This window comes from Oryctolagus cuniculus, chromosome 7 (assembly GCF_051225735.1).
Source record: "Oryctolagus cuniculus isolate XC-2025 breed Fujian yellow rabbit chromosome 7, ASM5122573v1, whole genome shotgun sequence".
In the NCBI taxonomy this organism is placed as follows: domain Eukaryota; kingdom Metazoa; phylum Chordata; class Mammalia; order Lagomorpha; family Leporidae; genus Oryctolagus; species Oryctolagus cuniculus.
Window position 1 is genome coordinate 131,620,727 of NC_142873.1, and position 15,006 is coordinate 131,635,732.

Genomic DNA, 15,006 nt, shown 5'->3' on the forward strand with positions numbered 1-15,006 from the left:
ATTTGAAAGACTGAGTTACAGAGAGAGATAGAGCCAGGCCAGTTTCCACTGATTAAGCCAAGTAATGGTAAGCTTGTGGCACCTGTGCAAATCAAGGCAATGACAACTAACTGTACTAGTAGTCACTGTAATTCTTCATTCATCCTAGTTTTATTTAAGAGTATCCTTGGTGAAGCAGGACAAATGAATACCCATCTTTTTTATATTCAGCAGTATGAAATGGAAATTCACAAAGTGCTTCTACATACCAAGGTATAGTGGTTGCTTCAAGGAAAAGCAGTTGTGTGATTGTTCACGTTGGAAGCTGAACTTAGCAATTGTGTTCATAAATCACTGTTAAGAACTCAGAATGATTATTTGGGTATTTGGTAGATGTTTTCTTGAAAATTGGCAAAGTCATTTCAAGTAAAAAGTTAACAGTATCTATTGCCAATGGTCACCTTTGGATTTCCAAGCAAAAAGTATAATTTTGGAAAATTTATGTCCACTACAATGATTTTGATAGCTTTACATTTAAAAAGGGTTTTCCAATGAGTCTGGGGTGATGTTAACAGGTATATATATATTTTTTTTTGATGTTGTATGATTAGATGCCACAACATTCAGAAGTTCTGCATTAACTTAGGAAATTAGCATTTTCAAGTGACATCATACATAGATATGATCCATGCAAGGTACAAGGAGTCTGAAATATTTGACATGGTTTCAGATTCCATATTGCAAGTAATCTTTTTAAAAAAGCCACTTGTTATGTTAAAGTTTTTGTTTCAAAGAAGATGATCTACAGTTTCTCTTTTAAAGCATCCCTCCCTTTACCAAGTTTTCTTCCCATACTTCCACACACACAACACATCACTACAGATTGAATACAAAGCGGGTATGAGGGCCGGCGCCGCGGCTCACTAGGCTAATCCTCCGCCTAGCGGCGCCGGCACACCGGGTTCTAGTCCCGGTCGGGGCGCCGGATTCTGTCCCGGTTGCCCCTCTTCCAGGCCAGCCCTCTGCTGTGGCCAGGGAGTGCAGTGGAGGATGGCCCAGGTGCTTGGGCCCTGCACCCCATGGGAGACCAGGAAAAGCACCTGGCTCCTGGCTCTTGCCATCGGATCAGCGCGGTGCGCCGGCCGCAGCGCGCTGGCCGCGGCGGCCATTGGAGGGTGAACCAACGGCAAAGGAAGACCTTTCTCTCTGTCTCTCTCACTGTCCACTCTGCCTGTCAAAAAATAAAAAAAAAAAATAAAAAAAAAAAAAAACAAAGCGGGTATGAGAATTCGGTAGTCTATTAAGTCAGACCTTGAGATTTATACAGATGTAAAACAGTGCCAATTTGTTGGGAGTGGATTATTTTTTATGTTAACTTGTAATTGGGTTTAGTTATTTTTAAATGAGTTAACTAATTAAAAATATTTTGAGTTTTAGTTTCTCATATGCCAGTTGTTAATTATGTATAATATAAACAAAAATTCCTTGGCTTCTTAATTTTTAAGACTGAAAAGGAGGGACCAGCATTGTGTCATGGTGGGTGAGGCCACCACCTACAGTTCTGGCATCCCATATGTATACTAGTTCAAGTCCCAGCTGCTCCACTTCCGATTTAGCTCCCTACTAATGCTCCTGGGAAAGCAGTGGAAGATGGCCCAAGTACTTGAGTCCCTGCCCCTCCCTGTGGGAGACTCAGATGATGCTCCAGGCTTCACCACAGTCCGGTTCCAGTCATTGTAGCCATTTGGGATGTAAACCAGCAGATGGAAGATTCTCTCTCTCTTCCTCTACCTCTACCTCTAATTCTGCCTTTCAAATAAATAAGTAAATCTTATAATAAAAGGGAGTCTGAGACCAAAATTTGATAACTGTCATTCTATACTTTGATTTGGATAGTGATTACATAAGTATTCCTGTTCTGTAATTTAATACACTTTACTTTCTATATATTTTACACTTTAATAAAAAATATTGATCTTCCCTCCAAATTAAAGAGATTAGTTGTCCAGATGGAGAGAGTTTACTTATTTATTTTTTTAAATATTTATTTTATTTATTTGAAAGAGTTAACAGAGAGAGAAGGAGAGGCAGAGAGAGAGAGAGGTCTTCCCTCTGTTGGTTCACTCCCCAATTGGCTGCAACAGCCAGAGCTGCACCAATCCAAAGCCAGGAGCTTCTTCCAGGTCTCCCATGTGGGTTAAGGGGCCCAAGGACTTGGTTCATCTTGTACTGCTTTCCTAGGCCATAGCAGAGAGCTGGATCGGAAGTGGAGCAGCAGGGCCTTGAACTGGCGCCCATATGGGATACCAGCTCTGCAGGCGGTGGCTTTACCTACTACACCACAGTGCCAGCCCCCTCCCCTTTATTTTTTCAAAGATTTAATGAAGAGAGTTTTTAAAATTATTCCTAGGAACTCATCAGGTTGAGTTTTATGAAATTTACCAGAAAGTTTATATTTATCAGAAAAAAATCTTGGCTAGAATTTTCTTTATTTCTCCTCATTTTTTTCTTCTTTTCTCTTATGTATTTTTTAACTTTTATTTAATAAATATAAATTTCCAAAGTACAGTTTTAGGATTACAGTGGCTTTTCCCCTCCATAACTTCCCTGCCACCTGTAACCCTCTCATCTCCCACTCCCTCTCCCATCCCATTCAAATCAAGATTCATTTTCAATTATCTTTAGATACAGAAGATCAATTTAGTATATATTAAGTAAAGATATCAACAGTTTGCACCCACACAGAAACACAATGTGTAAAGTACTGTTTGATTACTAGTTATAGCATTAAATCTCAATGTACAGCACACAAAGGACAAATTCACATTGTACAACACATTAAGGACAGAGATCCTGCATGGGGAATAAGTGCACAGTGACTCCTGTTGTTGACTTCAAACAATTGACACTCTTGTTTATGGCATCAGTAATCACCCTAGGCTTTTGTCATGGGTTGCCAAGGCTATGGAAGCCTTTTGAGTTCACCAACTCTGATTTTATTTAGACAAGGTCATAGTCAAAGTGGAAGTTCTCTCCTCCATGCAGAGAAAGGTACTTCCTTCATTGATGGCCCGTTCTTTCCGCTGGGATCTCACTCGCAGAGATCTTTCATTTAGGGTTGGTTGGTTTTTTTTTTTTTTTTTTTTTGCCAGAGTGTCTTGGCTTTCCATGCCAAGACATGGAAGAGCCCAAGACTCTCATGACTTAAGGGCTGATTCTGAGGCCAGAGTGCTCTTATTTATTTCTTAGACAGTTATTTCTAGTTGATGTTAATATGGGACATCTTAGCTTTGCCTTAAGTATAGAGGCATATCTCTACCTTCTTATGGCAAATGTTAGCATTGACCATAAACCCATTTTCATCACAGACAAGATGGTTAGTTGGTTACTGAGTTTAGCAGCTGTTTATACTGAGCAGAAGGCCCTGTGTTAATGATTTCTTATTGTGAACTCAAGGTGGTAACAGTTTAATAATGGGTAAAAATTTGCTACAGATTAGTTAGACCATAAAGCCAGTGACCATAAAGCCAATTGTGTTAGTAATTCTTCTGTAAGTAGGATCCTAAAAAGAAAAGTTGTTAATAGCATGTGAACAAAAACTTGAAAAACAGCTTAGTTACCTGATTTAAAAATACCTTTTATTGGTTTCCAGTTTTAAAAAAAATGCTGTGAAAACATACACTCACTTGATGGGCATTTAGCCTGGCAGTTACGATGCCCATGTTCCACATTGTAGTTCTTGGGTGACAGTTCCTGTCACTGGCTCCTGACTCCAGCTTCCTGACAGTGCAGACTCTGGGAGGCAGAGGTGATGGCTCACATAGTTGAGTTCTTGGTACATTTGGATTGAGTTCCCTGTTTCTCACATCAGCCTCAGCCCAGTGCTGCTGTCAGCATTTGGGAAGTTATCTAACAGATGGGAACTTATTCCCTTTCTGTCTCTCTGTTTCTGCCTCTCAAATGAATACAAAATTTTTTTTAACTATGCATATATACTATTAATGATCAGTTATCTGAAGTCCCTAGCCCTAGCTAGTTAACCACTGCTAACATTTTGACCTCATAGTCCTTTTTATCTAATGTATATATTAGCATATTATTTTTTTTTAATTTTTTTTTTTTTTTGACAGGCAGAGTGGACAGTGAGAGAGAGAGACAGAGAGAAAGGTCTTCCTTTGCCGTTGGTTCACCCTCCAATGGCCGCCGCGGCCGGCGCGCTGCGGCTGGCGCACCGCGCTGATCCGATGGCAGGAGCCAGGAGCCAGGTGCTTTTCCTGGTCTCCCATGGGGTGCAGGGCCCAAGCACCTGGGCCATCCTCCACTGCACTCCCTGGCCACAGCAGAGGGCTGGCCTGGAAGAGGGGCAACCGGGACAGAATCCGGCGCCCCGACCGGGACTAGAACCCGGTGTGCCGGCGCCGCTAGGCGGAGGATTAGCCTAGTGAGCCGCGGCGCCGGCCATATTAGCATATTATTTTTAAAAATTAGATTGCTTATCTATGATTGTGAAAATATTTTAGGCAGTTAAGTTTTCAATTTAAATATAATAAATACTGTGAAGCCTATTATTTAAAAAGAAAATCTAGGGTTTTTTTTTTTTTGTGGCCTAAGATTTTGATAGTAGTTTTGCTTAAAGCTTAAACAGAATCAATTTATACTTGACAGAGTAAAAATCCAGTATAACCCTCATTAAATGCTTTTGAACTAATTATACCTAATAATAAACCAAATATATATGCCTCTAGACAGACCTGCCCTTTAGTTTGAGAACATTGAATTATTTCTAAGTGACCATGGAGTTAGTAATGAAGGGGAAGCACCAAAGAAAAGCCTGTTGGAATTGTGTCTTCTGCTGTGTACCTACTCAGTCATATTTTTGTATAGTTGCTTGAAAGACATTCTTTATAGTGGGAACTACTTAATTGTTGCTTTTCATTCTAGGTGACATTGTACAACGCTGATCAGGATGGTAGTGATAGCCCACGAAGTAGCCTTAACAACAGTCTCTCAGACCAGAGTTTGGCATCTGTTAATTTGAACAGTGTTGGAAGTGTGCATAGTTATACACCGGTAAGTCTTGGTGAAGTTAGTTGTTTGATAATCATTTAGTGCTTAAGACAAAACCAAAAGTAATTGAAATGCAAATAAAAAATGACTAGTGTTTTTCTCTAACTAGTATATTAGTTTAGTAAGTAGATCAGGCTTAAGTAGATTTCTCCCTTGATGAAGTCTTAATTTTGAACTTCTGTTTTACTAAGTACCTACAGTTATGTTGCTGTGTATAAGGGAGATTTAAAAGTTCAGCAAAAATTCATGTTCTTTCAGTTCCATTTTCCATTAACTTTTTGAAGACCCCTCATATTTTAAACTACTTTATTCCACCTGTTCTATGTCCACGTGAAAAGCTATTGGAATAGGAAAATTTTACTTTGTTTAGAACTGCAGATGATAATCTGCTTACTCTTCTAGGAAAAAGAGCTTAGAAGATATGTGTATTGACTTGTTGTCTAGTTGTAGGTCTAAGATAGGAATTCTGTAAACCCCAAAGGTTAGGGTTGCCTGGTGCTCCATTGTTAACTACTCTTATATTTTCAGAGTTGGTCTGGGAAACATAGTCATAATATAAAGAAACCTGTGTGAAAGTATCCTTGCTCCTGTGCTGATTTGTTAACCTGTACAGGATCATGACCCTTGGGTTTATCTGATACTTCCTTTCTTACCAGCTGATAACTATCTGCCCCACTGGGCAGAGAACAGAGAGGAACTACACACCAGTGTAAATTCGATCTTACCAGATCACATTCTGTCCCATGATTGATTAGTAAATAGGAAAAAACTCACAAATGGCTACAGAGTACTTCAAGAGTCCATGGAATATGTGAATTATAAAAAAGCTACGCATGGACTTCAGATTTCTTTTTTTCTGCACTAAAATAAGCTTAATCTTTTCATTCTGTTTTTCCCATGAACTTCTTTGAACTACCCTGCTATATAGGGGGAGCCTAAGAGAATAATTGCACAAGGGTAATAAAAACTCAGCAAAATTGAAATTCACACTAAGTGTAGGCACCAAGAAAGTTGACTCTGCAATACTGTTTTCAGTGCTCTTGGGAAAAAATGAGAATGATTTTCCCCAGAATGCAGAAGAAAAAGAAAAGGAAAGTAAAATTCTGTAAAAGGTGACAATAAATACAGAGAACTGAGAATTATAGGTATCCCTGCAGAAAACACCAGAAAAATTGATAGAGAAGCAGTTTTCAGAATAAATAGAGTTTTAAAACAAGGCTGGCACCGCAGCTCAATAGGCTAATCCTCCACCTTGCGGCGCCGGCACACTGGGTCCTAGTCCCGGTCGGGGCGCCAGATTCTGTCCCGGTTGCCCCTCTTCCAGGCCAGCTCTCTGCTGTGGCCAGGGAGTGCAGTGGAGGATGGCCCAAGTGCTTGGGCCCTGCACCCCATGGGAGACCAGGAGAAGCACCTGGCTCCTGCCTTTGGATCAGCGCGATGCGCCGGCCACGGCGGCCATTCGAGGGTGAATCAATGGCAAAAAGGAAGACCTTTCTCTCTGTCTCTCTCTCTCCACTCTGCCTGTCAAAAAATAAATAAATAAATAAATAAATAAATAAATAAATAAAATATTGGGGAAAATATCTAGAAGCATTCTGGAAAATTTAAAGATTTCAAAAGTGATCACTCATAAAGTTACATGCAGGGAAGCACTTCTCAGTAACTCTGGATGCCTGAAGATAATACAGCACTGTGCAGAGTGTGGAGGGAGTAGATTTCAAACAACAAATGTTATGTCCAGTCAGATTTTCATTCATATATGAAGGCAAAAAAATTCACTTCTTGATACCTTGCCCTTGTTTTCATGTATCCTTCCTGAAAAAAATGACAGTTTTGCCTTGGTGTTCTTGGGAGATTGGTTCCAGGACCCTTGTGGATACCAAAATCTGAGGGTGCTCAAGTCCTTTTGTTGTACTTTTGTATAGAACCTGCACACATCATCCTATATACTTTACATCATCTCTAGATTACTTACAATACCTAATACAATGTAAGTGCTATGTGTATAGCTATCATACATTGTTTAGGGAATAGTGATGAGAAAGAAAGAAATCTGTACATGTTCTGTATAGACAACAGTTTTATTTTTCCACATATTTTTGATCTGTGGATGTAGATTACCTTCCATATTTAGCTGATCAATAGATGAATCAGACTTGATGATAAAGTCATGATATAGGAACATTACTTGTATCATTGAAGCAAACTAAACAAAAACTTAAATGATTTTAAGTTGCTTTTTAATCTTGGTGCAAAAATTTTGGAAAGCAAAGGAAATGAATCCAATATCACAAAATATAATAAAAAGAAAAATTAAAGAAACATTTATAGAAGTAGATAACAGAAGTCAGAACTAATATGTATGTTTTGCCAATAATTGCAAGAGGGTTAAACTCACCTATTAAAAGCTAGACATCATAGACTACTATTTTCACCTAACAAGATGTCATATAGTCTTTATTTATTTATTTGTTTTATTTTATTTTATTTTTTTTGATAGGCAGAGTGGACAATGAGAGAGAGAGACAGAGAGAAAGGTCTTCCTTTTGCCGTTGGTTCACCCTCCAATGGCCACCGCGGCCGGCGCGCTGCGGCCGGCGCACCACGCTGATCCGATGGCAGGAGCCAGGTGCTTCTCCTGGTCTCCCATGGGGTGCAGGACCCAAGCCCTTGGGCCATCCTCCACTGCACTCCCAGGGCACAGCAGAGAGCTGGCCTGGAAGAGGGGCAACCGGGACAGAATCTGGCGCCCCGACCAGGACTAGGACCCGGTGTGCCGGCGCTGCAAGGCGGAGGATTAGCCTAGTGAGCCGCGGCGCCAGCCCATCATATAGTCTTTTTTTTTTTTTTTTTTTAAGGGGAAAGTGTTTATTGGTGGGGGAAACCTGACAGACCAGAGGAAAGGGGCAAAGAAGGAAAAGAGAGAAGAGAGTGTAAGAAAGAGAGCTCAAGAGACAGAGAGATAGAGAGAGAGACATGTTCAGGAATAGAGAGAGAGAGAGAGACATGTTCAGGAATAGGTCCTGTTAAACCTAGGCTGGGGGGCGGGCAGGGAAGTAAGAGTAGCAAATCCCATACTGGGGTTGGGGTGGAGCTGACACCTGTTGTTGGGTCATTGATTACCTGGCTTCCAAGCAGTGGCGGTTGAGGGCTAGAGCCTAGGATGGTGTCTGGGGTTTAGGTCACGCCATAGGTAACACTGCACCATTTTACTAACATTCCCCCCTTTTGTTTTTTATAAAGCAAGAGTTGTATGGGATTACAAAAGCCCCAAAAGTCCAGGAGGGGTAGAAGGATAATGATCTGTCTTTAGAACTACTTCTGACGTGGGGCAACGAGATACTCTCTGCTGTCATTGAGCGATTTCTCAAGCCACTGTCTCCTGGGTGGGGAACCAAGTATATCCTTGTAGTAGCATTTGGTTGACTGCCAGGTTGGTGAAGGCTTTGGTTCGTTCCATTATCACCTCCTGTAAACACTTAAACAGACATGGTAGTATAAAAGGGTGAGAATAGCAACCAATAATCCTACGAGTAGCATTAACCAAGTAATGAGAGGATCTCATAGAGGAGAGGAAATGAGGGTGGGGGGTCTCTGGACCCTTGTGACTGTTTGATGTATGTGGTTTAAAGCTGATCCCAACCAAGACTGGGAGAAAGGCCACTCATCTTTTGCGGATAGAGGGGTTTGTCTGTAGAGAAAACTGAACAATCATATACAATAAACTGGGGAGAGGACCATAAATATACACCAGTTGGGAGTAAAGCCATTGATGTATGAGTAGAGGCTATGATTCTAAAGGAATGAGGCCCCAGGTGAACTAGATGTCATATAGTCTTTAAGCAACATTGTGGTAGCTACTGCTGGTTAAGACTTGTCACGTACCTATTGATTGAGACAGCTTTATTTCCACATACTAAGTGTAAAGTCTGTATAAGACTTAAACATATATGCCTGTTTGAGTAACATATAGTATGTGGTATAAGCTAGATCAATGTGAAATCAACTCCTTCTGTCCCACATAATACCAAAACAGAATATTCAGGGGGCAGACTACACAAGTAGTGGATCAGTCTTGAGACAGAACAAAGTTCTTTCTGCAGCTAAGTAGTTTTGTGACCGGCACCTATACTCAGAGGGAGAAGGGCAGAAAGTCGCATGCCTCACAGACCCAGTGAGTCACTGAGAATCTGTCTGTAGGCAGTCTCCTGCAAGATAGATAGATGGATCAAAGCTAACCAATGGCTACCTCCCTAAGATTCCTTACTGCTTTCAAAACACTTATTTAGAAAGATAGCTTACTGGGGCCGGCGCTGTGGTGTAATTGCTGAAGCCCAGTGCCAGCATTACATATGGGCACTGGTTTGAGTCACAGCTGCCCCACTTCTGATCCAGCTTCTTGTTAATGTGCCTGGAAAAGTGGCAGAAGATGGTCAAGTTCTTAGGCCCCTGCACCCACATAGGAAAACTGGAAGAAGCTCCATGTTCCTGGCTTCAGATTGGCTCAGCTCCAGCCTTTGCAGCCATTCAGGGAGTGAACCAGTGGCTGGAAGACTCTTCCCTTTCCCCTTCCCTCTCTCTCCCTCCCCCTTCCCTTCCCCCACTTCCTTTATCGTCTCTCTCACCCTCTCCGTCCCCCTCACTCTGTCCCCTCTCCCCCCTCTCCCTCTCTCTCTCCCCGTCTTTCTTCTTCTTCCTCTAATTCTAACTCTGCCTTTTGAATAAGTAAAATAAACCTTTAAAAAAAAAAAAGATTTACTTATTTGAAAGGCAATTAGAGAAAGAGAGCTTCTATCTACCAGTTCACTCCCCAAATGGCTGCAACAGCCAAGGCTGGACCAGGCTGAAGCCAGGAGCCTGGAACTCTATCCCAGTGTCCCATGTGAGTGGCAGGCGCCCAAGCATTTGGGCCATCTGCTGCTGCTTTCTCAGGTGCATTAGTGGAGCAGTCGGTGCTTGAACTGTGCTCATATGGTGTGTCAGCATCTCAGGAAGTGGCTTAACCCATTGCATCAAAACATCTGCACCTTAATTCTTACTTTAAAGGTTTTTTAAAAATAGTTTTAAAAAATCTCCTGCACAGCTCAATGCTCTGATCCTTTCCAGCTTCCTGAAGAATCTTAAAAAAACAAACAAACAAAAAAAACCAAAACTTAATTTCTCATTTCCTTCAGTTTCTTTTGTTTTTTAAAAACATTCCCCTAGAAATGAAGAAATGCGCATATTGAAGCTCCTTGTTAATGGGGCACTGCCATACAATGGCTTATAATACTTGAATGTATATTGAATAAATGAAATAAATGTTAGAATCTTCATAGTATAGTGGAGTTTGAAATGAAGTTGCTGCTTTAGAAACCAGGAGGACGATTCTATAGAAACTGGAAGAATTCAGCCCTAACAAGATCACTTATTTGTGTGATCTTGGGTGAGTCATTTACTTTCCTTGGACTCTTCTCCTTTTCTGTGATACATGGATGTGGGATTAGATTTCTGTGGTTCTTCTAGATCCAAGTTAACAATATTGGTCTTTGTCTTTTATATGTACCCAGCTTAACAGAGGATGGGAAAACCGAAAGAAGTTATTTCCTTTGAATTCCAATGTTGGCACTGCTGCTTTCAGTTGTGTATTTTGTGTAACAAGCCAGTTGTAATTTAGAGCCACTGAATTGGTTGTGTTTTCCATTAATGTCAGGTGACAAACCATCCAGAACCAGTGTCACAGTCATTAACTCCTCAGCAGCAGCCACAGTACAACCTTCCAGAGCGAGACAAGCAGCTACTTTTCTCAGAATACAATTTTGAAGATCTCAGTGCCTCATTTCGGAGCCTTTATAAGTCAGTTTTTGAGCAGTCACTTAGTCAACAAGGTGAGTTCTTTTCATGCATTTTTGGTAATAAGAATTAATTTTTTAAAAAATTTTTCTTTTGATTATTTTAATATAGCAGCTGTTATACTTCCTTAACTTTAAAACACTATCATATATCATTGCATAGAAATGACAGATAAATTTCATCTCATATGCCAACCTTACTTAGGGTATCCTTTGTGCTATGTTGAAGAATTTTGACACTGCCTATGTGCTATGTGGAAAAGACTGCCATGATTAATTAGTGATGTTCAGCATGTGAAGTGTTTGGAGTGGTGAATGTGAACAAGAGTAGATGTGCATTAATTTTGTTCTGACTGATAACAGCAAAAAGATGGCTATTGGAATGTGGAGCTCCGAGTGTGAGTATACTGGCTAGTGCTAAACTCACCAGGTCATTGTTTATAAGCATGCTTAAATCAGATTTTTTTTCTTTTTAAAGAGATTTATTTTTTTTAACTTTTATTTAATGAATATAAATTTCCAAAGTACAGCTTGTCGCTCCCCCTCTTCGTGGAGGAACGACACCAAACCCTGCCTAGGCTTCATATCCGAGTCACGGCACCATTATGTCGCTCCCCGTCTTCGTGGAGGAACGACACAGGACCCTGCTCTGTTCTTCTGTCTGCTCGGCCCTCCCCGGGTTTGCTGCTGGTTCTTCCCGGGTTGGCTACCGACCCTTCCCGGGTTGGCTGCTGGTCCTTCCCGGGTTGGCTACCGTCCCTTCCACCTCCGTGGAAGGGCGGTTCCCCCTGCCGCTTTCCCCACTTCTGCGGGGGAGCGGCACACCACCGGCCGGCTCTCTCGGGGGCTGCACAGGTGTTCCTTCAGATAGATGTTCCCCTCAGATGTTCCTGGTGCATGTTGTCTCTCTCCTCCTTTATAGTCCTCTTCCACCAATCCCAACTCTGCTACCCACACGCCGAGTACGCTGCTCTCCTCCAATCAGGAGCAGGTCCCACAGTTTATTGGTTGAACTGGAGGCAGCTGTGTAGAAGCTGTTTCCCTTCTCAGCGCCATATTGTGGGAGAGCAGATGCATAGAATAAGTCTTAATTCCAGTAACTTAGTCTAGTCCGAGTTGCTCCCAGTTGCTCCCCACACAGCTTATGGATTACAATGGCTCTCCCCCCCCCATAACTTCCCTCCCACCCGCAACCCTCCCCTTTCCCTCTCCCTCCCCCCTTCCATTCACATCAAGATTCATTTTCAATTCTCTTTATATACAGAAGATCAGTTTAGCATATATTAAGTAAAGATTTCAACAGTTTGCACCCACATAGAAACACAAAGTGAAAAATACTGTTTGAGTGCTAGTTATAGCATTAAATCACAATGTACAGCACATTAAGGACAGAGATCCTACATGAGGAGTAAGTGCACAGTGACTCCTGTTGTTGACTTAACAAATTGACACTCTTGTTTATGGCATCAGTAATCACCCTAGGCTCTTGTCATGAGTCGCCAAGGCTATGGAAGCCTTTTCAGTTCACCAACTCTGATCATATTTAGACAAGGTCGTAGTCAAAGGTGATTGTAGTTGAGATGCAGTATACATTACAACCAAATATTAACATGTTCTTGTCCTTTTTACTTTTTAATTTTTGTCAGAGTTATGATAGCTTAAAAAAAAGTTACCTTGTGTTTCTCCCATAAAACACTAGAACGTGTTCTACTGTTAGTGCATTTCCTAGCTACTTGTTTGGCAAGTTAACTACTTATACACCGTGTTTTCTTATTCTTTTCCTGCTGCTATAGTAAAATACTTTAGACCAGGGCCAGTATTGTGGCATAGTGAGTTAAATGGCTGCTTGTGATGCTGGCATCTCATGTTGGAGTACCAGTTCAGGTCCCACTGTTTCATCTCTGATCTGGCTCTTTTCTAATGCACCTGGGAAGGCAGTAGAAGATGGTCCAAGTACTTGGGCCCCTACCACCTGTATGGAAGACCAGGATGGAGTTCCTTGCTGCTGGCCTCAGCACAGCTCAGATCAAATGGATGAGGCCATTGGAAGTGAATCAGTGGACAAAAGATTTCTTTGCCTTATGGTCTTGCTCTCACTTTTAAATAAATAAATCTTTGAAATAAATAATGTTAGACTTGATAATAAAAAATCTTAGACTTGATAATTTATAATCAAATTTATTTCTGTTCTGAGTCTAGGAAGCCCAAGATCAAAGTGTTGACAGATTCAGTGTCTGATAAAGGCTGTTCTTCATAGATGATGTCTTTCAGCTGTGTTTTCACGTGACAGCAGAGATGGAAGGGCAAAAGGGGACAACTAGTTCTCCAAAGTCCTTTTGTAAGGGCACTGATCCCTGATCACCTCCTATATTCTTCATCTCCTAATACAATTCAACATCTTGCAGTTTAAGTTCTTCCATAGAAAAATTGTGAAGGGACACATAACATTCAGACCATAGCACCCCAGCTCATAGTTTACCTGTTCATAGCACTAAACAAAATAAACAAAAGTCCTTACAGTGTACATGTTAATATATTGTCAGTTATCAAAGATACTAACAGCATGTTACAGGAATGGCTTTTTCTAGTTAGTGTTTTTGGAATAAGATACAGTCTTTATTAAAAGATTTATTGATTTATTTGAAAGAGTTACAGAGAGAATCTTCTGATTCACTCCCGAAGTGACTGCAAAGGACAAGGCAGACCTCAGGCCAAAGCCAGGAGCTGCTTCAGGGTCTCCCATATAGCTGGTAGGGGCCCAAACACTTGGGGCATCTTCTGCTTTTCCCATTAGCAAGGAGCTGGATTGCCAGTGAGGCAGCTGGGACATATACCAGAGCCAGTATGGGATACCACTGTCACAGGCAGTGGCTTTACCTGCTATGCCATAATGCTGGCTCCTGGAAAAAGATAAATTTTATCTTAAGTTTTCTATCTATAAAAGTATAAATAACTAATGAGTTGAATACTGCTAAACAAATTCAACCTTGGTGATCATAATAGAAAAATACTGACTTTAAAATAACAATGTTAATTTCTGAAGCTCATAATTCCACTTCATTACACTATTGAAAAAACACAACATTGGTAGGAATTCTGGATTCTAGTCCAGATTCTACAATATGGTCAGCTGAATTAGCCTCACTTTTCTAAACTTTTGCATCATTTGTACAGTGAAGAAGGTTGGGCTAGGTTGGTGGCTTTCAGATTGTTCTCTGCAGATCCCTTGGCTTTTGTAAGGGTCTTGGGCTATAAGGGGAGAAATGTACAGATAAAGAGGGAGGGGTAGCAGACTTCTCTCTCTGGCTTCAATAAAAGCAGCTTTATTAGATTCATATATTGGGCTTCTGGGGAAATATTTTTCTTTGTTTTATTGTGTAAAAATAATTTGAGTATGAAAAATTTTAGTTTAGATTAGATCGAGAGAGAGAGAGAGGTCTTCCATCTGCTGTTTCACTCCCCAAATGGCTACAGTGGCCGGAGCTGCACCAATCCGAAGCCATGAGCTTCTTCTAGGTCTCCCACGCAGTTGCAGGGGCTCAAGGACTTGGGCCATCTTCTACTGCTTTCCCAGGCCACAGCATAGAGCTATGGAAGTAGAGCAGCTGGGACTCAAACCAGCGACCATATGGGAGGCCAGCCAGCACTGCAGGCGGCAGCTTTCATTTTAAGATGCTGGGATTTTGTTTGAAATTGATAATGAAATTATTGCTTTCTTTAATCTTACTGTAGCAACCTGACAGAGTCCCTGTTAATGACAGTTTTCCAGGGCCAATGTTAACTCTTCTCCCTATAAAACTTTTTTAGATTTTAAGATCATCTTAGAATGTTCTCAAATATACTTTTACTATTCATGACGAGTATGAGAATAATTTTATCTGTGTTAAAAAGTTTGATTCTTTGGGGCTGGTACTGTGGTGTAATGGGTAAAGCCGCCACTGTACCAGCACCCCATATGGGCTCCAGTTCAAGTCCTGGGTGCTCCACTTCTGATCCAGCTCTCTGCTGTGGCCTGGGAAAACAAGTCCTTGGGCCCCTGCACCCACGTGGGAGACCTGGAAGAAGCTCCTGGCTCCTGGCTTTAGATCAGCACAGCTCGGTCTGTTGCGGACATCTGGGGAGTTAACCA

At 41.3% G+C, this 15,006-nt stretch overlaps 1 protein-coding gene across 10 annotated transcripts in view; it reads left to right on the forward strand.

Moving 5' to 3' along the window:
* FOXJ3 (forkhead box J3) overlaps positions 1 to 15,006 on the forward strand; it is a 157,249-nt gene that overhangs the window by 128,788 nt on the left and 13,455 nt on the right. For all 10 annotated transcript variants that reach the window (XM_070078649.2, XM_051856634.3, XM_089300860.1 and 7 more), the window contains 2 exons: positions 4,921 to 5,049; positions 10,739 to 10,913. In XM_070078649.2, the coding sequence (XP_069934750.2) occupies positions 4,921 to 5,049; positions 10,739 to 10,913 (304 nt within the window). The remainder of the gene's footprint in view (positions 1 to 4,920; positions 5,050 to 10,738; positions 10,914 to 15,006) is intronic.